At 40.9% G+C, this 25,203-nt stretch overlaps 1 protein-coding gene across 1 annotated transcript in view; it reads left to right on the top strand.

Annotated features, from left to right (window-relative positions):
- ALDH7A1 (aldehyde dehydrogenase 7 family member A1) overlaps positions 1–25,203 on the top strand; it is a 760,748-nt gene that overhangs the window by 637,921 nt on the left and 97,624 nt on the right. Inside the window, exons 15-16 of the mRNA XM_044060782.1 lie at positions 1,804–1,901; positions 14,285–14,358. Of these exons, the coding sequence (XP_043916717.1) occupies positions 1,804–1,901; positions 14,285–14,358 (172 nt within the window). The remainder of the gene's footprint in view (positions 1–1,803; positions 1,902–14,284; positions 14,359–25,203) is intronic.

Raw genomic sequence — 25,203 nt, 5'->3', positions numbered from 1 at the left:
AATGTTTCCCATGTAACAGAGTTGAGCAGTATATTAGCACTGTTAAAATTAAAAAGTAAAAAAAGTTTCTGCTACATTAAAGAAAATACCCTGTCATGCAGGCATACCAGCTGTCCTATACCTAAATTTGTCCAATTCCTTTCCAGTGATGCCACTGAGCTCAGGCAGCAGCAGATCCCCTCATTATCATAATATGGTAATTAGCCCTGGTCTGCTGAAAAGTCTAGGAAGGGGAAGTTTTTTTACCAAAAATTCCAAGATATGAAGATGAAGCACAGCACAGCAGTGATAGCCACTGCTTTGCTGTGTACTGCTCACTTGCTATACAGTTATATGCTGGACCCCAGTAACCCGATTCATGTTCATGAATTGGGTTTCTGGGTAGCAGCATACAAGACGTAGGATGCATCAGCCCAATATGTTTTTGAATACTCAGGTTTGTTCAGAATCTGTTTGTGTTGCAGTACAGTTTTTTTACCGCTGTTGATTTTATGATACTTTTGTTGCTGTTCAGTTCCTTGAAATAAGGTAACAAATACACAAGTGCTCACCATATTAGCTGATCAGCCACTTTCTTTAGTGGTTGCTTTTCCTGGCCTCCTTCCCCTTTCATTGCTAAGCATATCTCTTAACTGTCCAAAATTTTGCAGACTGTCCAAAGTTTTGCCTCATAATTTTGGACTGGCCCTTATAAAATGTAAGGTTTTCTGACAGAATGTTGAGGATTGCAGTCACTAAATAATGATGGGCATTTGAGTTGCATCACTTAGAAAATGCATGCTAATGCAAACTCTTATTGTTCTGTCACCAGTCTACAGTTATAAAAGCAATTTTTAAAAATCTGTCCATATTTTTGGACCTTTGTTCCCATATATATATATATATATATATATATATATATATATATATATATATATATATATATATATTTCTAGCCTTGATTCTTGTACTAAGAGGTTGAGAGGTGTGTTGCTGCATGAACTAAGCCATTTATAACAATGCTTCTGTCAGTAAGTAGACAAATTTATAGCCTTTTTATCTTTGTAGTTTATTGCTTTTTTTCTGGAGGAATATTTCTTCTGCTCGGGTCAATAACTGTGGACCTTTGTGTTATGCTCACTCCCTAAGTCAGGTGCAGGGTTGATGGTATGGGCCAAAAGGAAGATGTAACCTTAAGTATGGTGATTTGATGTTTAGATAAACCTTATAAGAAGGTGCGTAGTTCGTGTACTGATCTGTTAATTTACATGTGAACTGCCATCTTTTAGTGGCTAGTTTGACTGATCCAGTTTTACTGCAGAGTAAGCAAGACTGCCAAACTCAGAAGGTTCCCCAACTATATTTAAAGCACCACAAAAGTGCTCTCCCATCAATTACATACAGCTGTAGGAGCTCAGAGGAGGGGATCACCTGGCACTCAGAAGCAATTGTCCTTTATTGGAACATATGCCACTGAAATGTATGAGTGTAGCCTAGAAATTTTATTGAATCTGCATATCTTTTTCTGTAAAGAAAGATATGAAGATTTTTATTATCCATTTGTAATGGACTGTGCTTAAGGGGGACCTTTTTCAAACGTCTAACAGGTAAGGTGCATATTTGTGCATCTCTTGTCTATTTTAGGGATGTACATAACCAGTCAAGTTGCCCATTCATTGATTTAAGTATTTCCAGTCACCAGAACATTGAGTTAGTGAGAACTGTAAAATAGGGACAAGCATTAAATGTAGAAAGATAACTAGTGTCTGCAGTGTTTAATCTTTATGCATTGTTATTTACATGCCTTTTTTTTTTATTTTGTAGTCAGAAGAAGAAGCATTTGCTTGGAACAATGAAGTCTACCAAGGTCTTTCAAGCAGCATCTTTACGAAGGATATGGGCAGAGTCTTCCGCTGGCTAGGGTACATTTTTTTTTACTTTGGTTTATTTTTATTACATTTTTTTCGCTGCTGTTTCTTCACATTCCCATGTTAGTAGTTTGGAGTTACTGTCATGCTACTCAGCTTCATTCAGTTTTCAGGTTCATACAGTGCCAGTGTCTGTTTAAAGCTGAACTCCCTCTTCATAGTACAGTAATCAGGCTTATCCTGTCACCGTTTAGAATTCTGCATCTTATTAGAAGTTTCTGCACTCAGAAACAGATGCTACCTTGTGACAGTATGCGTCATGGTGTCACACATGTTTATTCTCTGCATTAGTCACATTAGTTTTGCAGTTGGCACAGTTCAGATCCTGAGCCTTTGTTTTTCTGATAGAAATCCAAATTTGAGAAGAAGGGTGGAAGAAGACTTCTCAGTGGAACAGTGGAGCACTTCTTGTCAGTAGTTTGGGTCCCACAGGGGAAGCCCAGGGAAGTCATTCTCTGGCAGACGAGAAGGTGTCTGGGTCTTTTAATCTGAAAGCTGATCATTTTGACTGAGTGGATTCATACCTGCCCTCCTGCTCCTGTTTGTAGAGTTCCTTGTCAGTGTGTGCATTGTGTATGCCCACTGAGCTAGGACATCTATGATTTCAGAATGCTGCTTTTACAGTTCATCCTGACTGATGAAGGAACCATGTCGAAATAAGTTTGTCAGCCCACCTATCATGTTGACTTTTTAGTTTAGGGTACAGGGGTGGTATCTAGATTGGGCAGGGTTTCCCTAAGCATAGGGAAATTTTTCACTCTTTGTGATCTTCCTGCTCTCCTCCCTTCTGGGGGAAACCTCAAGTGTAAAAGGGGGTTACTTATCCTGTTCTTCAGTAGAATGACTCAGCATTTTGCTGTAGTCTCACTTGGTTGGTGAATCTGTTATGCTGAAACACAAATCCCCTTTCACATGGCGATCTCTGTTTCATATTCCAGAAAGGAACTCATGTTGACCTTCTAGTCTGGTTAAAGGCTTGTCTTTCTAGGAACCACTGGCTCCAGGGTGGAGCTTTTTGTCCATTCTCATTTTGGTGAATGGAAGGTTTTGGCTTGACAAACAGGATTTGCTCCACCAACCTACTGCCCTCAGATAAGGACAATAAAATGATGGAAAGAATTAGAAAAAAGGTTTACACCTCTTCTACTCTGGCTTTTTGGGCCATTAATTATCAGACATGTATGTCTAAGTACGTTTTTGCCCTACTTTCACAGGCCTGTAACTTGCTGGTAGATCTTCGGGACTCTACAGCAAAATCCCAGCTTTCTTCCCTCTTGGCAGTTTCATCCCAGGTTACTACTTCTTCTTTCGGCTTTTTCCCGGTTAGGGGTCACCACAGCGGATCACCTGTTTGCTCATGATTGGTAGTGGAGTTTTTTTATGGTGTTGAGTTGCCAGCCCAGCAGCCAACCTTCCACAGAAGGTACACACATGCACACACTCACACCTGGGGCCAATCTAGTTTCCAATCCATCTACAGCATATATTTGGGATGTGGGAGGAAACGCAGCACCCGGAGGAAACCCACACGACAACAGGGAGGACATGTAGACTCCGCACAGAACACCCCAGCTGAGAATCGAACCAAAGAACCTCTTGCTGTGAGGCAGCAACGCTAACCGCTGCACCACCGCAGCTGCCCTTTCATCCCAGGTTACTAGGCATTCAATAAAATGCAATTATAACACAGCTGAGGTGTCTGCAAGATCAGTAGCATCTCATTCTGTCGTTAGAAGATAATCCTGGCTGAGGTCACTGCCATTGCCTGAGGATTCCAAGGCATTATTTGAGTTTTTGTACTGCTTTTCACTGTATGTAATACTATGAAATGGAAATTTAGTGTAGTCCTATAATGTAAAACAATATTATTTGCTGTCTATAAACAAATAGTGACTTAGTTATTTACCAACAGCAATGTTTGTCCAATTACACACTGCATTGAACTTTAGTATTGTCTAATTGCCTATATGCGACTTCTGAAAAGTGACCTTGGTACAGTGGATATACGAAAATGCATTTAATAGCAAGTAGGATTATTTGAATTATCAGTGCAGTTGCCTAGCATAGCTGTGCCTGGTAGTGAATTATGGTTAAAATCCCTATTGTTAGCAGTTTTTTTATTTTGAATGACAATTGCTACTTATTTGTACCTGCCTCTGTAACATGCTTTGCTTGCTTGGTTCTGCTCGATACTGTAGTTGTGAATGTAGCTTTGTATTTCCATCAGCCATGGCAATAATTTGCGGTCCTTCTATATATTAACCTACACTGTCGCTACTGTTTCAGGATTACTGCACAGTTTTATACCGCTACAGAATCCCTGCTTGTATATTGTTTTAAAACTGTTACATAATCTCAGAACTAGGATTCTGTCTTTTTGATACTGGTGGTTTTACTCTTGTCTAGATACTGTTTTCTCATTACTTTTACCTCTTTCTCTATCTCAGTGGCAGTTGGTGGCTTCAAATCAAAGGGGGGCTGCAGGAGACAGCTGAATGGGTGGGGCCAATGAGAAGGGTGTGGCCAGCTAGAAAGGGGTGGGGCTATGCTAAAAACCACAAAAACTGGAACTTTAATTAAATACGCTGCCCTGGGTCCCAAACTTCAATTATGAGAGTCCAGTCAAGAGAAAATCAAGTGTAGAAGAAAAAAAATATTTCAATGCATTGGCTACATGACAGCTTACTTAATATCTAGATGGAAACATAAAGGTTGTGAAGCACGAAAAAATAAATGACTTTTTAAATACATTACTGGAGTGCCAGTCAAAATCAATTATAAAAAAAAACAAGCAGCACTCAACTCAAATCACTTCTCCTTGCACTGCATTTCTAATTACCATTTATATTCAGCTTTATAAAAGTACCAAGTAACATGCTGAAAGTAGCAATCTCTTGTGATACCCCCACTTGTAAAAATGTTTCTTAGCCAAAAAAGACCTGCTGCCTGACAACAACTATCTACTTGTTTCATGGGGAAAACACGATCAAAGTAAAAAATGAACAGCAAACAAACAAGCTCAAGATAAATTGCTTAAAGGATTACTGCACAGGTTATAGACCACACACGATAGATTGCATTTTGTTTAATTTACGGGTAAAGCCTGCAAAGATGACTGCAAGTCGCCAACAAATGTAATGAGCTTCTGAAAATACTGTAATCCTGTCCTTTATTACAAATAGTCATATGCATTTCAATACCTAAGGCTTATACACCATCTAGTTATGTAAATATTCTCTGCATAGCAACAACAGAAAGGCTTTCAGTGTTGGTAATGCTTTAACAGTATGCTTATTAACACGTGCTTGCATTTTACAATCTCAGACCAGCTTACCTGATGGTCATTAAAGCATTGCTACTTAAACACAGAGCAACAGGCTCTGCAACAACATGCATTTTCTGAATAAGAAGCATAAATCAGCAGTATAAAAATATGACAAAACCAGAATATTCTGCAAAATCAAGGACAGATGAAAAGCCACTGTAGTACTTGTGTCTACCTTGAATGGGAGGATACTCTCCACACTTACACTGCATAACTGCTCCTTGCCTTGCTTGGACACATCCAGATTCACTACGTGGGGTTCAACAAGTATGTCACAATTTGAAATGTCTCTGGCTGATGGTGATGGCCCTGACACATTTATTATACCTCTGAACCTCAGAACAAGAAATCTGGACAAAGCCATAAATAAAAGTGGGACAAAGGCCCAAAAATAAGGACAATTTTTAAATATCGCTCTTATAAACTTAGAAAGATTATAGAATAGTAGATCTTGCATTAGTATGAATTTTCTAAAGGGTATGGAATCTGAAACTCAAATGTCTGTCATTATTTTTTAACTTCAATCTTTAATGATTTGCCATTAATTTGCCAGAAAACCACAATTTTATGAAAAATGGACCAAACATGATGCAAAAATATAAAATAGCCACACAATATAGCTGGGAACCTGTCAAAAAAGGGACACTTTTTTAATATTAGTACTGTTAACTTGAGCAGCTGATGAAATAAATGAATCTGCATGCATTTCTGAAATTAGACGTAATCTATTACTTTGATCATTACAATTATTTATTAATTAAATGAGTGAGAAGGCCGTACAAAAAAAACAATCAGTAAAAATTAAATGAAAACTCCAGCCAAACTGGAACTTCCAGTGAGTAACCTCCCAAACCTCTTGAATCAGATACACATGGGATATATGCAAATGACCCTTATTTACACCAGGTGTTTCAGCTAAATGGTAATTCTGATTGCCCATAACTTATTTTGTTTTAATGGACAATTTCAGGCCAATAAAGCCAAACCCGTCTAGCTGTGGATATGCATATTTTGGCCTTATGACCTTATCAGAACACCACAAGCGGAGTGTTTGAGTAAGCATAAGAAACACAGGGCTGTTATACCCAGCCGATGGCCATTATCATTAGGGTGACTGCAAAATATCCCAAATAACAAACTAAAACAATGAGTGAGAATGCCACACAAAAAACAATCAGTAAAAACTACATGAAAACTCCAGCCAAGCTGGAACTTCCAATGAGTGACCTCCTAAAGCTCTTGAATCAGAGGCACATGGGATATATGCAAATGACCCTTAGGTACACCAGGTGTTTTAGCTAACTGGCAATTCTGAATGCCCATGACTTGTTTCATCATTTTTTTGTGTGACCTTCTCACTCATTGTTTTAGTTTATTTGGGATATTTTGCAGTCACCCTAATGATAATGGATATCAGCTGGGTATAACAGCCCTGTGTTTCTTATGATTAGTCAAACACTCTGCTTATGCTGTGCTGATGAAGTTATAACTAGGCCAAAATATGCATACCAACAGCTAGTGGGGTTTGGCTTTATTGCCTTGAAAGTGTCCATTAAACGAAACAAGTCAACAATCATTCAACTTCAAAGATATGAGGGCTCTGATCCTGGCCCTTCTAGCCTTCAGGTCATCTCTTTTACCAGGCCCTTTGAAGCTGTTCACAGACAACACCACTGTTCTCTGGTATGTGAAGAAGCAGGGGGGAACAAAGTCTTATCTACTCTGCAAATTAGCAATCCAAGCCTGGGAGGTTGCTCTTCAAGCAAAGGTAACTTTGACAGCTGTTTATATTCCCACAGCTCAAAATGTTCAGGCAGACACACTGAGCAGATCCATGACACAAGCCCACGAATGGATGATCCACAGGGTTTTGTTTCTGGACATTCTTCACCAGTGGGGTACGCCTCAAATAGATCTCTTTGCCTGCCCTATGAACAGACAACTTCCAAAGTTCTGTGCCAGAGTCCCAGACTCTCTTGTTTGGAAGGTGGATGCCCTACCATTCTCATGGAAGGGGATGTTTCTATACACATTCCCCCCCCCCCTAATTCTGAAAGTCCTGCTAAAGATACATAAAGAAAAAAACAAAAATCTTGTTGGTGACCCCCTTTTGGCCAAGACAGTATTGGTTCCCTCTTTCTTCTGCAGTTAGCCAGGGGCAGTCTTCACAAGTTACCTCACAGGGAGGATCTACTCACACAAGACAAGGGATCTGTCATTCACTCACATTTAGCAGCACTAAACCTGACCTTGTGGGTGACAGGCTTTTGATTCCTTTCAGACACCTTTTCTTTAAGGATGTGCTTCTAGCCCTGCAGGAGGCCAGAAAACCTAATACAAGGGGTTCTTACTTGTCCAAATGGAAGAGGTTCTCCATCTGGTGTCTTAATAAGAGACTAGATCCATTTTCAGTGGATATTCAAAAAGTCTTTTCTTGTGTGAGCTGCTCAAGGCCAGACTGGCTTATTCTTAAGTTAAAGCCCATTTATCAGACATTTCTGCATGTCTTCCTTTGTCTCCCCCCTTAACTTCTAGACTGGAGGTTAAACTTTTCCTAAAAGGTATTCATCACATCAGACCTCCCGGGAAACCTGTTCCTCCTCCTCTTCCCCCCCCTGGAACCTACATTTTGTTTTGGAAACACTGACTCAGACTCCCTTTGAGCCTGCTGCCTCTTCTTCCCTAAAATTCCACACTTTAAAACTGTTTTACTGGTAGCCATTACTTCTGCTAGGTGAGTTTCCTGGTAGACATTACTTCCGCTAGGTGAGTTTCCTGAAGTCCAAGCTTTAATGGCTTCACAACCTTTTCTAATTTTCCACAAGGATAGGTTGTCCCTTCATACCCAGCCCTTCCTTCATGTCTAAAGTGGTCAGTGACATGTCCCTCAATCAATCTATTTACTTACCACCTTTTTCCCTACTCCTCAAAACTCCAGTGAAAGGGTGCTGCATACTTTGAATGTACACAGACAGCTCAGATGTTATTCGGATGAGACCAGATCTATTAGAAAGTCTGAGCAATTGTTTTTCCTTTCACATCAGGGCGCTGGGAAAGCCTGTCTCTAAGCAGACTATTTCATCTTGGATCTCTAGGGCAGTTTCCTTTTGTTGTGTCTTTCAGGGGAAAACTTTCTTCCTATCTTAAGGTCCACTCCACTAGAGCAGTGGCTTCCTCTGGAGCCTTCTTTAAAGGCCTGGACACTGCTTCTGTCCTGGAAGCAGCTACTTAGTCCTCTGTCCATACATTTACAAAACATTACAAGTTGGATTCTCTCTCCAGATCCAGAGCAGGATTTGCTAGAGCAATTCTGCATGGTTTTGTGGGGACTTCTTGTGCTCCTACCCCCCTTTCTGACTCTTGAGCTTTGGTATTCTCACTCATGTTATGAATACTGCAACATGGGAATAGAAAGAACAATTGTGTAAAATCTTGCCATAACCATAGGCTAGCCACAAAGCCTTTTTCAGTTATGTCAGAAACCTCCATGGCAAAGCCTAGGTTTGCTCCAAAATAGTTCTTAACATTGCCACTTACACTGATCCTGTTGACTTAGTCAACCTGCTAGCAGATAGTGCAAACTTCACCCCCTGTCCCCCCTTAAAAAGGCCCATTCGGCATCCCAGATACTTGCCCCACACCTCAGATCTCCATAGATCAAGTGTTAAAGGCCCTGTCCAAGGCAAAGAGCACAGTTTACATGGGACCTGATAGTATCCCAGGCTGTATTCTGCACCATCTCCAGCAAGAACTAGCTTCATCATAGAGCACCCTATTCAACCACAGCCTAAGTACAGGCTTCATTCCAGCAGAGTGGAGAACTGCCATTGTCGTCCTTTTGCACAAAGGTGGTGCCACTACTGACCCTGGAAACTTATCACCCCATTAGCTTGACAAGTCTGATCTGTAAGGCCATGAAGCGTATTATGGACCTCATAAACGAGGACATAGGCAATCTCCAAGCACTTGACCCCACCCAGTTCGGATTCGTCAAGGGCAGGTCTTGCCTGTTGAACCTGTTTGACTTTTTTGAGACTGTCACCAAGGCACTGGATGAGGGAAAGTCATTACATACAGCTTACTTTGACTCGGCCAAAGCCTTTGACATAATCCTCCACTTGGACATCATTGAAAAGCTAACAGAACTTGGCATAAATCCCTATCTCATCAGGTGGGTGGCCATCGGGCTCACTGATTGGACCCACAAGGTCAAAATAGTTGCCACTTCCTCCAATTGCAGATCCATCACTAGTGGTGTCCCCTAGGGATCTGTCCTGGGACTTCTGTTGTTTGGCATCTACTTCTCAGAAGTCCAGGCAAAGACAAAAGGCCTGGGGCTGACCAAGTTTGCAGACAACTGTAAGTTGGGTTATTTCACTGACTCCCCAAATGATGTTAACATACTTCGAGAGGGTCTCACAGCAACAAATGACTGGTGCCAAAGTCATGGCCTTAAGTTAAATGCAAAAAAATGTGGTGGTATACCATTCATTACAAATACGAACACTACTGATTTTACCACATTAACAGCACCCTGTAAGTACGCAACCTGTGGTGAGAGACCTGAGTACACAAGTTGAAAACAATCTCACATTTGACCATCATGTAGCGGCAGTGGTCAGAAAAGCCTTTTACTTGGTTCATCTCATAACTAAAGGGATTGCATCCAGAAAAATGAGGTTATTACTTTTCTGTACTTTTCCCTCGTTAGGCCAATAATTGAGTACAACTCCCCATTTGGTATGTACCTCTCCAAATACCTGCACTAACTGGAAAGGTCATAGAAATACCTCACAAAGAGAATCCATGGCCTCCAACACCTGTCCTGTATGGACAGGCTCAAATCACTATCACTCTACTCTGTATCGTACAGATTGCTCAGAGGTGATCTGTGTCTCACCTACAAGGCAATCTCGGACTCTGCTCTACTAGCGATGCTCCATATCCATAAGTCTGACTCCTAGCGTAGTACCCAATCGAAAGCTTAAATCTAATGTGACATTAACAAAACTTGCTGGAGAGACAGGTTTGTCTCCCAGAGGCTGCCCTGTCCCTGGAATAGACTCCTCATGCATCTCAAACAAAGTACGCCGCTGCCCCTCTTCAGGTGCAACCTTGATGAGTGGACGGGAAAGCACAAATTTGTCTCAGGGGTTCCACCTGTGTCCCTCATTGACAGGGGTGACAGGTGCTGATTGTGGTTCCTTTTTTGGGGATAAGCTCTTGGCCAGGCTTGTAAGGGCCCCAGGGCCATTAGCCTAGTAATCTCTTATGATCCTATGTTGTCCTCTTCCATGTTGCAGTATTCTATCCCATCCTTCTTCCCCCTTGGTTCATGACCTTCTTTGGATATTTCTTAATTGCCTCTTATCCTTAGCCTGGTGTTCTGAGGGTGGTATGTGCAGACGTCATTTTTACAGCCAGTGTCGGCTGTTCTGTGTACATTGTCGCACAAACCTTGCAGTAGCTTAAGTCTTTGGTATACTGGCCAGATGTTTGGGTTACTTAGGCGGGGATCTCCCTCATGCTATGAATACTACAACATGGAACAGCAGGACAGCTGTGATTATGGTAAGATTTTATACATCAATTCTATCTCTGCTTATGTCTTGATCGTAAACAACATCCTCCTCTTTACTTCTGTCTATGTTGCTATTGTCTTTTTATGCCAGTGTTTTTATAAAAGCATTTCAGATGTCTTATCTTTGTTTGTTTTTGCAGTGGACATATAATACTTTATGCACAACAGGGACTTCAGTCAGGATGATGATCAAGTAAGATGCGAAGTATATAGAGCTTTGTCATATTTAGAGTTAGAGTTATAAATATTAAGTTATATTTGCTGTGGATGGCAAAAAAAGTAGAAAAATAAAAACTAGTGAACAATGTCTGGCCTGAATTGGACTAGGACCCATTTTCTGTGGAATTTGAAACCACTGTTGGATGGCTCTGAAGGATGTGAGCCAACAATGATGTTTAACCAGGTAATTGTGTTTTTGCAAATTAATAACCAGTTAATGGATTTCATGAAGCAGTCTCCCCAATGTTTATGGAGTTTGTGAAAACCCTGTATATGCATTCTAACTGGCTCAAGGAAGTAATGACCGAGTTCCAGGACATCACTCGTAGGCTCTTAGACTTGTCAGAGTGGAGTCGCACATGGAGTTATTGGATTCCCTGCTGACAGTCATCAAAGACAGGGCCTGCTTCAAAAATCTGAAGATTATAGAGATTCCTGAAGGGTGAGGTGGGGGGTGAACTGCATGGATTATATAAAAAATTGAGAGAACTCACTGGTTTCCTCCTTGGCTCTGTGGCATGGAAGAATGAATCCCTGACTACAACCCAAATGACCAGAGTTCATTTAGCAGCCTGGATGCTTGGGGGGGCAGCTTGACAGTTGGGTAACATCTCAAAGGAGCCCTAGGTGTTGCAGCCACAGAGCACAGCACTTCCAAGCACATGCTGCTTCTGTCATTGTGCAGACACACTTCCCTTAACCAAATAGCACTTAAAACAAATTCAAAATGCATACCACAGGGAGTGTGGATCACCAGGGAAAAGGTAGGCCTCACTCTAAAGGGAAGAAGTGGACTAATTAGGCATTCTGGATAGGAATGAAGGGTTCACAGGAATCTGGCTTGACCAGGTGGTTGCCTAGCTTTTGCCCCCAAAGAACAAATGGGCCAGTTGTGAAGCTATTAGACAGGCCTAACAGGAGTAGAAAGAAAAGGTGTTTTTCTGTGTCAGGTACTCGTACTTTTCTACTTGCCCCAGACTTCATAAATTTAGTAAACATGTTAGCCTATGTATGTCATCCATGGCTGGATCAGGACTTGAAGGGGCTATTCTCCCTACGCCATTCATAGTTGTGGAATTGCTGTGGGTACCTTTTTTTTTAAATGGCCATTATTCAACATTCTTTGCATGTTTCAGTTTTAACTTTATTCTATAAACAATAGCTATATACAGTTCACCTAATTGGAATTCACATCAACCATGATTATTCATTAGTCCCTAAGCTATAAAAAGTATTTCATTTTCAGTTATTTAGCATGTCTATCTTTTCTTTTCTGTTGCACATCTCTTCTTGTTTTTCTTATTCATTTCATTTTTCAGTTATTCATCTGCCAGCTTGTAAGTTCTTGACTCCTTTTTTTCTGCCTATTCTATAGTCTTACTGCGTCAGTACTGCAATGATGGGAGCCATCTATTTATAGATGATCGTTTTAGTTTTGTTCTCCAACTCCTTTACTCCAGTTCTGCTTTTTCACCTATAATAGTATTTCCTTTACTTTCTGGATCTATTCTTTGCTTACGCTTCCTGGTTGTTGGTTTATTTACTGTAGTTAAGAGTAGTGTTAATGCTTTGTGGTATTTTAGCCCCCCTGTGTCCCATACCTAACAGGAACATGCCCTTTGTTTACTGTGTTTGATTCTTAAGTTCCATGTCAGTTATTCCTTGTGATGTATTTTTAGTTTTCTAATCCTGAACACTGTCAGAAAATATGAATCTGAAGTTCTCATTTCTGTCCCCCTCAACCTGTGGGTTATTGGATCTGATTGATCTGAAGTGGGTGGGCAACAAAGACTTTGGCTGTGAAGCTCAGGCTCCTTTCTTATAATGCAATCTGTATGTTGGCAAACTGTCTCCTCCCCATTTCTGCCTGTCAACACTTGTGTTCCCCAAGGCTCCATTGTGGGTCACCTCTTGTTTAACATTTTTACTAACAGATTATGCTCTGGTACTAACCTGTCTACCCTTTTACAATATGCTGATGACTTGACAGTTATTACCGCCACCCACAGCATCCCTGAACTCCTTGCTCTTCCCCAAAACACTTTCACCGAAACCTGGCTCACTGATAACCAGCTAATACTTAATCCCAAAAAAATAAACGTCTACTTTTCCTCCCTAAAACAATTGCACATCTCAAATCTTCTTTCTCCATTACTTCTCTTGACAAAACCAACATCAGTCCTGAACCCCATACTAAATTGCTTGGTGTCACTATTGATGAACTAAAATTCGACATTCATATCAATCAGTGCATAAAAAAAAAAAAAAAAAAAAAAAAAACATGGCATCCTATAACGTAGTCATAAACTGCTTTTACCCTCCACCAAAACCCTCCCTTGCCCTATCTCTTCTCTTACCCTCTCTTCTATACGCTGCACCAGTTCTCACTAACCTTTAGTCATCTCCTCTTACCAAACTAGAGCAAACATGCAACAAATTAGAGAGATTCACCTCCAGTTTCCCCTACAAATCCCACCACTGCCTTGCCCTTCAGTCATTACACTGGCCTGAATTCCCAAAACTGCTACTTCTTCCAAAGCTGCATATCACACACTCAGTTCTCTGTAACCCCACTTCCTGCCTCTCCATCTCTAATATTGTATCTCCTTGTAATCCACAACGTCAGCTACGTACATCAGACAAGCATCTTCTGGACATCTACAAACCAAAAACTATTGGAAAGTCAGTCCCTATATAAATACTGTGTAGCACACACTTGGAACTCCCTTCCTCTTAACATAAGAAGTATCCCCCATAAACGCCAATTCAAAGTTGAATTTAAAAAAACTGTCTGCAAAAGAGCTGGTCCTGTCTCTGTCTTGCTCCAACCTGATGTACTAACTACTTGCTACCTAACTCCATTTTCTCGCTCCCATCAGCTACACTTTTTTCTTCTAATTATAGTATCTACTTTACAATTACACTTTTTTCTTGTAAATGTATTCTGCTTTGTAAATATATTTTGCATTTGAATTACCTTACTTTATATAAATTCTGCTACTTGAAAACAACTGTATGACACTGTTAACTTTAATATTAATATACAAGTTCTTGCTAGTATAACCATTGTAATCTTTACTTTTGTTGTATCTCTGTAATAGTGACTGGAGCTTTTCTCATCGGGTCTCCACTGAAAATGGGCCATTGGCTCAGCTGGACCAACCTGGTTAACAAACAATAAATAAAGTGTAAGAGATGTGTTGCATCACTTAAGTTGTACTTAAATCTGTGTTTGTTTCATTTTCTTCACAGACCTAAAGGATCAGACTGTGGCATTGTAAATGTTAATATTCCAACCAGTGGTGCAGAGATCGGTGGTGCTTTTGGTAAGTTGGTTCCAGTCATCATGTTATTTCATATCTTTCCTTATTGTCATTGCACATACACTTGTTATAGTAATTTGTGCATGTCTCCTCATTATTCTGTGTGCCAGCCTAGTAGACCCAGAGGGACAGTGTTGTCCAGTTTTCAGTGTGACAGTACAGCTATTCATGACAAGGCACAAAAGAAGAAGATGCATAAAATACATCATATAGATTAGAAGTGATGGTTAAAGTAGGGTGAGGGTGCATTATAACCACAAATGCTAAAACTTACAAGCAGATATATATATATATATTGCATGTGCTGATAAAACATTTTGTATGGTAATCAGCAGATGCAGTGATGAAGAAAAAAAAAAAGTGTGTATATGGGGTTTATATCACAAGATCGAAACATGAAAACATCGAACTTGAAACCCCGAAAGTGTAAAACTCTGAAATCTGAGAACAGCAATTTTTTTCCCTAGGAAAAAAAATTGCTGTTCCAGCACAAAACATGAAACACACAAACACTACAAACCATTTCTAATGTGGGGGGCAACACCCCCTACTTACATATGCCAATTCCGAGATCGCACCATAGTGGAGGAAATAGTGTAGCCATGGAAATGGCCCATCAAATTCTTTCCCTGGGAAAGAATTCGATGTTGTCAGCCTTCGAGGTTTTGGGTTCAATGTTATAACATTCGAAGTTTTTGGAACTTTGATGTTATGAAATAGACCCTGTATATATGTGTGTGTGTGCACTCCCCTGTATACAACATAGCTAACATTACAATGTTTTATCTCAGACTTAAGGGCTTGTTAAATACTGAGTTTTTCTTAAACAGTGCTTTGAAAGTACCTATCAAGCATGTATGTGCTATGTATGTTAGCAGTTTGCTTTGTAGTTTTGGTTCTTGGTGCCCATCAAAGTATAGATGACCGTTTGTCTTGGTTTACTGTCTTGTGTTGTATACATATAGCCTCTCTTTTTCTTCACATTTACAATCTTTTCCTGTACAGCAGCTCCATGCTGTGCACATGAAACTGTTTGTCATCACCCCTCTCCCAAAATTGTTGACCCAAATCTAGGTCTGTTTTTTTAGGCCCATCTTCTTCCTTTCCACTCTTCGCAAAATACTCAAGAAGCTAGTACACTTAGGGTTATCTAACTGAATATGAAAAAAAGCATGGTTACCAAGACACCTCCAAATGAGCTTCCCCACAGCTGTTGAAGTTGGTATCAAGGTTGATTTAGGTTCACAAATGTCTTTGCTGAACTACAGCCACAAGTGTTCCCAGAGGCTGTGTACTATCTCTTCTGTTATTCTCTGTCTTTATTTGCACTCATCCCAATGGTTTACACCTTCTTCCTATTATACTGTATGCAGATATGGGTATAATATAAGCACAACCACAGAGTAACAAGGAAAAAAGAAGCAACAAATGTATCCACCACATGATGTTCTTCATCTCACATTGCTGCAGTCCTAACACTTGGGTAGTCCGCTGTCCCAGTCGGCCCGAATACCAAAGTATAAGGCTGACGTCGGTCAAGGCGCATTAGTCTGACGTCAGAATGTCAGGGTACAAATGCGCATGACCGACGTCATATCCTCAGTCTTTTTTGCCGCATGGTCCGATGCAGAAGCAGTATTGCGAGTGCAGGTTGGCGTTCTGAAATTTTCTGAAGTCGGAGTTTCAGACCCGAATCAAAGTTGGCTAAGTACCCGTTGGAATATTTTGGTTTTTTCTTGCCTCAGTATTTAACCGGATGTCAGAAAGTGAATAACTGTATTTCTTGTGGGAAACAGATACCTCATAGGGATTACCATACCTTGTGTATACCTTGCTTAGGGCCTGAGCACGGCGTTGTTGGATGTCGCTCTTGTGCTAGATTTAACAAACGCACTATAAAGAGAAGATTAGACTGTGCCAGGTTAGTTTTTGGGAAGCGTTGTAATTATAAAATGCCGTCGGATGCTCCGACGCCCGCTTCGTCTAAAAGCGCAAGGACAAAGCAGCAAAGCCTAGGTTGGAAGAACCGTCTGTCCCGGACGTCGGTTCTTTAGAGGGCTCGGTGGAGCCGGAGGTTCTGCCAGAAGTTTCTTTGGAGTCTCAGAGAGACTTTACTGTTACAAGATGTGTCCTCTCAGGAGGTAGGCCAGGCTGAAGGGGCTTCTCAGGTAGCTGTTCTCCCTCCCTTCCTAAGGTGGTTAGGCCCTCCCTTCTGTTTCCAAGGCTTCTTGAGAGGCAGGCCAGGTTTAACTTCAGTGGGTGTCTCTCCTAGTTCTTCAGGGTCTCTGCCTAAGAAACATATGCTTAAAATGGCAGAAGATTTGATTACTATGATTAGAGGTTCTATGCCCCTCCTGATAAGAGGCCTAGGGTGGAACCTGAGCTTGAGAGTTTTGAGCAGTGTTCGGAGGCTTCTGAGTCTTGGCTGAAGACTTACAGGAGTATCCTCCTTATTCTGATTCTGATGTAGATGATTCTACTCCTTCGGCTTCTCCTCCTGAGGATTTTTCTTTTTCAGCGACTCTTCATTCCATGAGGGAGCATTTTAAATGGGAAGGTCAAGTTTTCTCTGATTCCAGGAAAAGGCTTAGGGAATTTTTGTTTCTACCCCAGCATAGGCCTTTAGCTATACCTCCTGTTCTGGATGTGGTGGAAGATGTTTTTGCAGAGGCTTCCCTGAACCCTGATTCTTTGCCTCCTGCCCCAGTTAAACCGGATAGGTATTATAGGGTGCCTGAAGCTCATAAGTATCTTTTTAAGAGTCCTAGGGCAGACCCAGAAACTGTTTCTCAGGGGCCTAAAGGTGTTAAGGCTTCTGTTGTTAAAAATCCTGTTCCTCCTGATAAAGAGGCAAGGGCTTTGGATAGATGGGGAAAGAAGGTGTATACTTCTTCCACTTTAGCCATGAGGGCTTTGAATTGCCAGTTCCACATGTTAAAATACCAAAATTATCTCCTTTCACAATTGAAGTCTAAGGTGGATGCTCTGGCGGAAGGTATTGAGTGTAGAGAGTTGCAGGATTTAGTTCTGGTTTCTGAACAGGTGGGTAGGCATTCTTTGCAATGTGGTTTTGATGCTGTACAGGCCTCTTCGAGGGTGGCTGCCACTGGTTCGGTTCTTCGCAGGCACGCCTGGCTGAGGGATCAGAATTTAGCTGAGCATGTTAAGACAAGGATTTTAGATGCTCCGTTACAATCTGATGTGTTGTTTGGTTCGCCTGTGGAAGCAGTTTTAAAGAAAATGGAGGACAAGGCTAAGTCTATGCAGACTGTTAAAGATTTTTTGCAGGTTCAGCCTCCGAAGTTTAGTAGGAATTGGCCTACTAAGGGGTGGACATATCCTTCTTATGATTCCCAGTCTAGGGGTAGGTCTAGACGTGGTAGGGGCAGAGCTCAAGGTTCTTTTAGGCCTAGAACAGGAGTTCACCTGCTCAGTCTTCTGGTGAGGGCAGGGGTCAGTCCTTTCGTAAACAGACCCAATGACCTGCCTTTTCAGCTGCCAGAGCCTTCTCGTCTGGCAGCACCTTTGGGAGGAAGGCTGGCACTTTTCAAAGAAAATTGGAGTTTAATTACCCAAGACAGATGGGTATTGGATATCATTCACCACGGTTACAGGTTTTATTTCCATACCTTGCCTCCTTTCAAAGGCATGCCAGACATTCCTCCTCTACAAAGAAAAGAGGCTCACAAGCAAATTTCTCTGTTACTCCAAATAGGGGCCATTCAGCCGGTTCCTGTGCCAGAAAGGGGCCTAGGATTTTATTCTCGCCTGTTCCTAGTACCAAAAAGGGGAACACGTGGAGACCAATTTTGGATTTATCTATCCTCAACACTTATCTGGACATTCCCAAGTTGAAAATGTTGACGTTACAACAGCTTTTACCTCTGCTGGGAAAAGATCACTGGATGGTAACTTTAGATCTCAAGGAGGCTTACCTTCATGTGCCTGTCAGACTAAGTTGCAGGAAGTATCTGCGTTTTCGAGCTGGGAATTCCCATTATCAGTTCTCTGCATTGCCCTTTGGCTTATCTACTGCCCAGAGTATTCACAAAGTTCTGGCTCCAGTGATAGCTTACTTCAGGCTAAAAGGGATACAAATCTATCCTTACTTGGACGACTGCCTGATTCTGGCTCAAGAAAAGGAAGACCTTTTTCAGCATTTGGAATATGTGATAGCAGTGCTAAGATGCCTGGGGTATTCTGTGAGCGAAATAAAGTCCAGTCTAGTACCCTCTCAAGACATGTGCTTTCTGGGTGTGAGACTGAATACAGCAACCCAGATGGCCTTTTAACCCCGGACAAACAAAAGAATCTTTCCCTTTACTTCCATCAACTATCTCTTCAGTCCGGGCTGACTGCAAGGACAGTCCTTCAAGCCTTAGGGTTCATGGCATCTTGTATTCTGGTGCTTCCCAATGCCAAACTGCATATGAGGAAGCTGCAATGGTATCTCAAAATGTATGGACACAGCACTGCCAGGATTTGGACACTGTCATTCAAATAATACCTTGCATTCAAAAGGAATTTTTGTGGTGGGCTCAGGAATGTCACCTAAACAAGGGACTCTCTGTGACCCGGCCAGAGGCGAGTCAGATTCTAACGACAGATGCCTCAGACATAGCTTGGGAGCTCATCTGAATGGAAAGTGGATACAAGACAAGTGGCCTGCCAGACTACAGCATCTACATATCAACATGAAGGAGATGTTAGCAGTCCAGTTTGCATTAATGGCTTTCAAGGAGTTACTTCTTCCAGGGCAGGTGTTGATTCTAACAGACAACACAACTGTCATGTGGTACATCAACAAACAAGGGGAACACATTCTTATCCTCTATGCAGGCAAGCAATGATTTTGTGGGAGACTGCGCTCAGCTTGCAACTAAATCTTCAGGCAAGGTTTCTGCCGGGAGCACAGAACTCCTTAGCAGATGTGTTAAGCAGGCAAATCATGGATCCCCACAGTGGAAACTGGATCTTCATGTATTTCGGAAATTGACAGTGTCATGGGGAACTCCAGACATAGATCTGTTCGCTTCTCCACTAAACCACTAGCTGCCAAAGTTTTGCACGAAAAGGTTTCATCACACAGCTTGGAAAGTGGATGCTCTTTCTTTCAGTTGGAAAAATCTTCATGTATGCCTTTCCACCTCTGCCTCTCCTCCCAAAGGTACTCCTAAAGGTCAGACAAGACAAGCCAAGGATGATTTTAATAGCTCCAGATTGGCCTCGGCAACACTGGTACCCATTACTGAGGAGTCTGGTAAGGAAGCCTCCATGGCCTTTACCTTTGATTCCACACCTATTGTCTCAGAGGGACGGTCATCTACTCAATGTCAAGCTTCACTCTCTTCATCTAACAGCCTGGCATATTCTGTTTTGAACCACAGCAGGTCTCAACTTCCTCAACAAGTTTTGAATGTGATTATGGAAGCCAGAAGACCTAGTACAAGGAAAGTGTACGCAGACAAATGGAAGAGATTTTTATTTTGGAGTGCAGCAAAGGATTTGGAGGTTTCTGAGCCTAATTTGAGTGTGGCTCTTCAATATCTTACTGAGTTATTGGACAAAGGTTTGTCTTTCTCTTCCATTAAGATTCATGCTGCAGCAATTTCAGCTCACTATGATTGTGCCCCACCATTGTTTTCTCATCCTTTGTTCAAGCAATTTCTTAGAGGGGCAAAGAATATAAGACCCCACGTAGAGCTCCTACTCCTGCTTGGGACCTCAATTTTGTGTTGGAGAAACTTACTCTACAACCTTTTGAACCTCGGCTACTGCTGAATTGAAATACTTGTCATGGAAGACTGCTTTTTGTTGGCCATTACTTCTGCAAGAAGGGTTTCTGAATTGCAGGCCCTTATGGCGGTTGAGCCTTTTTGATTTTCCATAAGGATAGGGTATCATTACGTACTAATCCTTCCTTTATGCCTAAGGTGGTCTCTAGTGTGGCTTTAAACCAAACTATTCATTTGCCTACTTTTTATGCAGATCCCCAAAATAAGGGGAAAAGATTTTGCACACTTTAGATGTACACAGGCAGTTGCGTTATTATTTAAGCAGGACTAAGGATTTTAGGCAGTCTCAGCAGTTGTTTGTTTCTTTTGCTTTGAGTTCTCAGGGCAAGCCTGTGTCAAAACAAACTATTTCTAAGTGGATTGGGTTTTGCATTGCATTTTGTTATTCCCATCATGGCAAGGAGATTCCAGCTGGGATTAGGCCTCATTCCACTAGGGCTACTGCCACTTCAACAGCATTTCTAAGGGGTGGCAACTAAGGATATTTTGGAGGCAGCTACTTGGAGTTCAGTGCATACTTTCTCTAAGCATTACCACCTTCCTCTCTACTCTAAATCTAGGGCTGGTTTTGCCACGGCTATTTTGCAGGGCATGTTGACAGCTCCTGCTTCTTTATGATTTGCCAGCCTCCCTTACCTCTGCTTTGGGATTCTACCCAAGTGTTAGGACTGCAGCAATGTGAGATGAAGAACATAGTACAGTTTTGTACCTACCATAAATGTAGATGTTCGAAGATCCACATTGCTGCAGTCCAATTTACCCTCCCTCCTTCCCTCTGTGTTTAGGGGTGGTTGTGTGGGTGGGGTTGTACTTTTGTAAAATTGTATATATTGTACATATATTTGGTACAGGAGTGTTTGGTGTTTTTTGGTTTTGGCCTTATCTTTTAAGGGTCTTCTGACATCTGGGGCAAGAAAAGACTGAGGATATGACGTCGGTCATGCGCATTTGTACCCTGGCGTTCTGACGTCAGACTAATGCGCCTTGACCGACGTCAGCCTTATACTTTGGTATTCGGGCCGACTGGGACAGCGGACTACCCAAGTGTTAGGACTGCAGCAATGTGGATCTTCGAACATCTACATTTATGGTAGGTACAAAACTGTACTATTTATTGTATCTCTGACGTCTTGGCCTCAGCCTTCAAGGAGTACCAGAAGTCTATACGGACTTAACCTGTGTTCCTAGCCTCCAAAAATGAACTTAGTTCTTAGAGCAGAACAAAACTTAGACCACAGTCTTCATTACCCTCAAAAGCTCCACTGTCTCTTTAAAATAATTCTTAACAATCATCAACCCACTGAATCAACAGATCTCCTCCTTTACATAAGCATTTTGCTTGACCCTCATTTAAACTTCCATTAACACTTTGTTGACCATTGCTTTAGTCATATTTATTTTCTCTTTTGTGACAGAAAATTTCATACTTTGCAAGTGTATCTTCAGGTGAGTCAATCAGAAAAAGTCATCCTGCCTGACCAGGTACTATGTGGTCAACCATTTACCTATTCAGCCATGAAGAAAAAAAAAAAAAAACTACATTACAAACTCATTGACTAATCCTTTCTAAGACTAATTGGCTGCCTATTTAGCAAATATCTCAACTCCCACTTGGATTATTTTTATTTAAACCACCACATCTAGAGTTTAATTCCTTCCTAGCCAGCTGCCTTGCAGTCAGATGTGTTAACCACAGATCTCTCCCTCTCAACATCACTGCCTTGTCAGTTGCCCACAAAATGGCTTCACTGTGTAGATTACTATGTCTGTCTGATTGGCCCAAGCTTTTTGGAATCACTTCCTCCTGGATTAAAATCTCTTCATATTTACCTATTTTCCATTGAGAAATAGGAAAATATCTCAACAGAAAATAAATGTTTTGCTTACAGCTTAGCTTAATTACTTACTGTTCTTCCTATTCCAACATCGTTTCTGCTTTCTCTAGCCACATCTTTTGCTAATCTACTTACTCCCCTTATTTTTCCTTTCATTCTTCCACCCTTTTCCTCCAGCTGTATCTTTACTGCAACCACAGGATGTGGTATGACTAGTGTAGTTATTTGCACTGAAACCCAACTGACTGAACAATTTTGACTGAAAACATTTGACTAACAATTTCATAGAATCACATTTGACTGAAAAATTTTATCACACCTAAGTGTACCTTAAAAACTTTTTTTTTTTTTTTTTTACAGGGAGGTAAGCCTTCTGCACATTTCGTAACCGCTTACTATTACTACGAACTCTATAGTCACAGAAAAGTGTCAAAGACGGAAAAAAACACACAACGTGAATCACTGCTGATGCACAAACATGTATCATAGAAATGTTCATTTCAGCAAACATACCTTTAACATTTTTTAAGGGAGGAAGCCTGTCTGCATCCCCGCCACTGGGAATTGTGTCCCCACATCACCCTTACTTAAATCATGTACTAATTCCACAGTCATACCGAAGGTGAGAAAATGAAAAAAAAAAAACACACACAGTGAATCTGTGCTTCTTAACTTTAGTTTTCAGTCCATCATGATTCATTCTAATGAGATGAGTCAAATGTGTTTTCAGTCAAATTTGTTCAGTATTTAGGCATATGGATTAAAAAGAACTCTGCTGTGGCAGCTAAGGATATGTGGGAAGAGACCAAGCAGATGATGATCAACATGGACAGTAAAATACAGATAGAAAATGTTTTTAATTCCTGTGTTGTATACTTTCAGTCTAGTCTATCCAAATTATGCTATTTTGGAGAATAACATAAATTCCTTCTGAACTGCTTCTCCAAAAATACCATCCTCCATGCTAAATACTTTGATGTACTTCTTCAAAATCTGCCTTATCTAGTTATATTTTCCCTTCTGTTACCTACTGTAATATCTTCAGTGCTACACACTAAATTCCAGTCACCACATATATTGCGTCTTCCATAATTCTTTCAAGCACCATAAGTTTTAGAGGAAACATGGATGCACTCAAAGGAATATTTCTTTCCTTGGCAGCATCTCCTCACTGCCATAAATCTTCCATTATTGTCTTTCTTCGCCTCTACTTCCACACTTATGGGATCTCTTCCTATCAATATAGTAATGCTCCTTTTTCTATGTCCCTGATATTCTGCCAAATATCTGCACTGAAATCCTGCTTTTATCAAAATCACATGTTCATTTCTATGCAAAAGCAGCTCCTGTAAGATGGCAGTTTTATTTATTTTTATTTTTTTATTTAACATTTGTTTACCGGGAAAGTGAAACTTGGAATGAATCCAATTTTCAGCGGAGGCCCGGGGAGAAACGCACCAGACACATGTCTTTGTAACATGGGAGGAAACAGGAGTACCCGGAGGAAACCCACACAAATGCAAGGAGGACATGCAGACTCCACACAGAAGGCTCCCTAGCCGAGAATTAGACCGGAGAACCTCTTGCTGTAAGGTGCAGTGCAACTTCTGCACCACTGCGCCATTCGATAGTTTGCACCCTACAATTTTTAATATAGCGCAGTACTCTTTTTAATGCCTGTAAGGCCATTTGCATTCTGTGTTACAGTTGACAAAGCAGCCATTCTGCTATTTTAAAGTTACAGTCACTTTACAATGCATGATATATACTTCCTGCTAGCAGTTTATGCACATGTTGTAACACCTGACTTTTGTAATTTCACGCATTTGTTTATGCTCAAGCCACACTATTCCAAACAGTTCAGTTTACCATACCATTACACAAATCCTTTTAACAAGTAAATAGAAGAATTACTAGTTAAAAGCAGAAAATCTCCAAAGCCTCATATTTATCAGTGGTAGCTAATTGTACTAGCAACTACCCTAAACGTAAGAGTAGTCATATTGAGACACATTTTGCCAGGGCTTGCACATAAACACATTACTAGTTCTTTAATTGTAATATATTATCCCTTTCCAAGTGTAAAACAGTTTGTATATATATTTAGTTAACCTTTTACATAAAAAATAGCTGTTTCACAAAATTCACTGTCTAGTCTTTTAAAAGTAAAATAGTTTAGTGGTTTATGCTTAGAACAGTCTCATGTTAAAGCTGCAGGGGGTAGGTATTCGGGTTCAGTGCTGTTTCTTAAACTTACATTTATTTTCCCTTTTTAAATTTCACCTTTTTCAAAAAAATGCTATTATTGCTCTTCTATGACTAAGCTGCTGTCCAGCTAACAGATTCACAGAAGAGGTGACAGAGTGCAGTTTCTGAACATCTCTTGATTGATGTTTTTCTTGAGTGTGTCAGTTCAACGCTTGTCAGTTTCTGCTTAGACAAGCCAGATAGCTGCACTCTACCAAGACATTATGGAAACGCCCCACTAGTCTCGCGGTCTTCACTTGAACATGCTTACCTTACAGAAATGAAACTGCCACCCTGGACCAAATGTACATTCTTTTAGACTATCTTTGTAACATATAGTCTGCAAATCAAGTAGTAGTAGTAGTATTAACTGTCATGTTTGTATTAGTAATTCCATATTATACCATCACCCCCCCCAAAACGTGCACGCTGATTGGCCAGCGTGCACATTGTAAATCGAGTTATACTAATGGAAAAAGGTCTGGTCGGACTTTTTCCATTAGTATAACTCTACTAAACACTGTCGCTATGTTAAATGGGTTTAACATGGCGAGACAGCTTTAAAATAAGCAACGGACATCTCCGTTGCTTATTTTAAAGCTGTCTCATGCTAAACCCATTTAACAAAAAGCAACGGAGAAAGCAAGATCTCCGTTGCTTTTACTGTTTTGCTATGTTAAATGAGTTTAACATAGCGAGACAGATCTCCGTTGCTTATTTTAAACTGTCTCGCTATTAAACCATTTAACATAGCAAAACAGTAAAAAAAATCTTGCTTTCTCCATGCACTGCGGGCGCACAGTACATCAGAACTGCGCGGATGCCAGACATCTGCGGAAGGGCAGTAAACAGGCATTATACTATGCCATTATTTAAGAAAAGTAATAGTTTCTTTTCTTAAATAATGTCAGTATATATAATAACCACTTCTGGGTGTGGGTAATGCTGTATTTACCGGCTTTGTTTGGTCC

This window comes from Protopterus annectens, chromosome 2.part0, assembly GCF_019279795.1.
Source record: "Protopterus annectens isolate FY-2018-M chromosome 2.part0, PAN1.0, whole genome shotgun sequence".
Taxonomy (NCBI): Eukaryota; Metazoa; Chordata; order Ceratodontiformes; family Protopteridae; genus Protopterus; species Protopterus annectens.
Note: the sequence above shows the minus strand (reverse complement) of the source record. Positions and strands in the feature narration are given on the sequence as shown.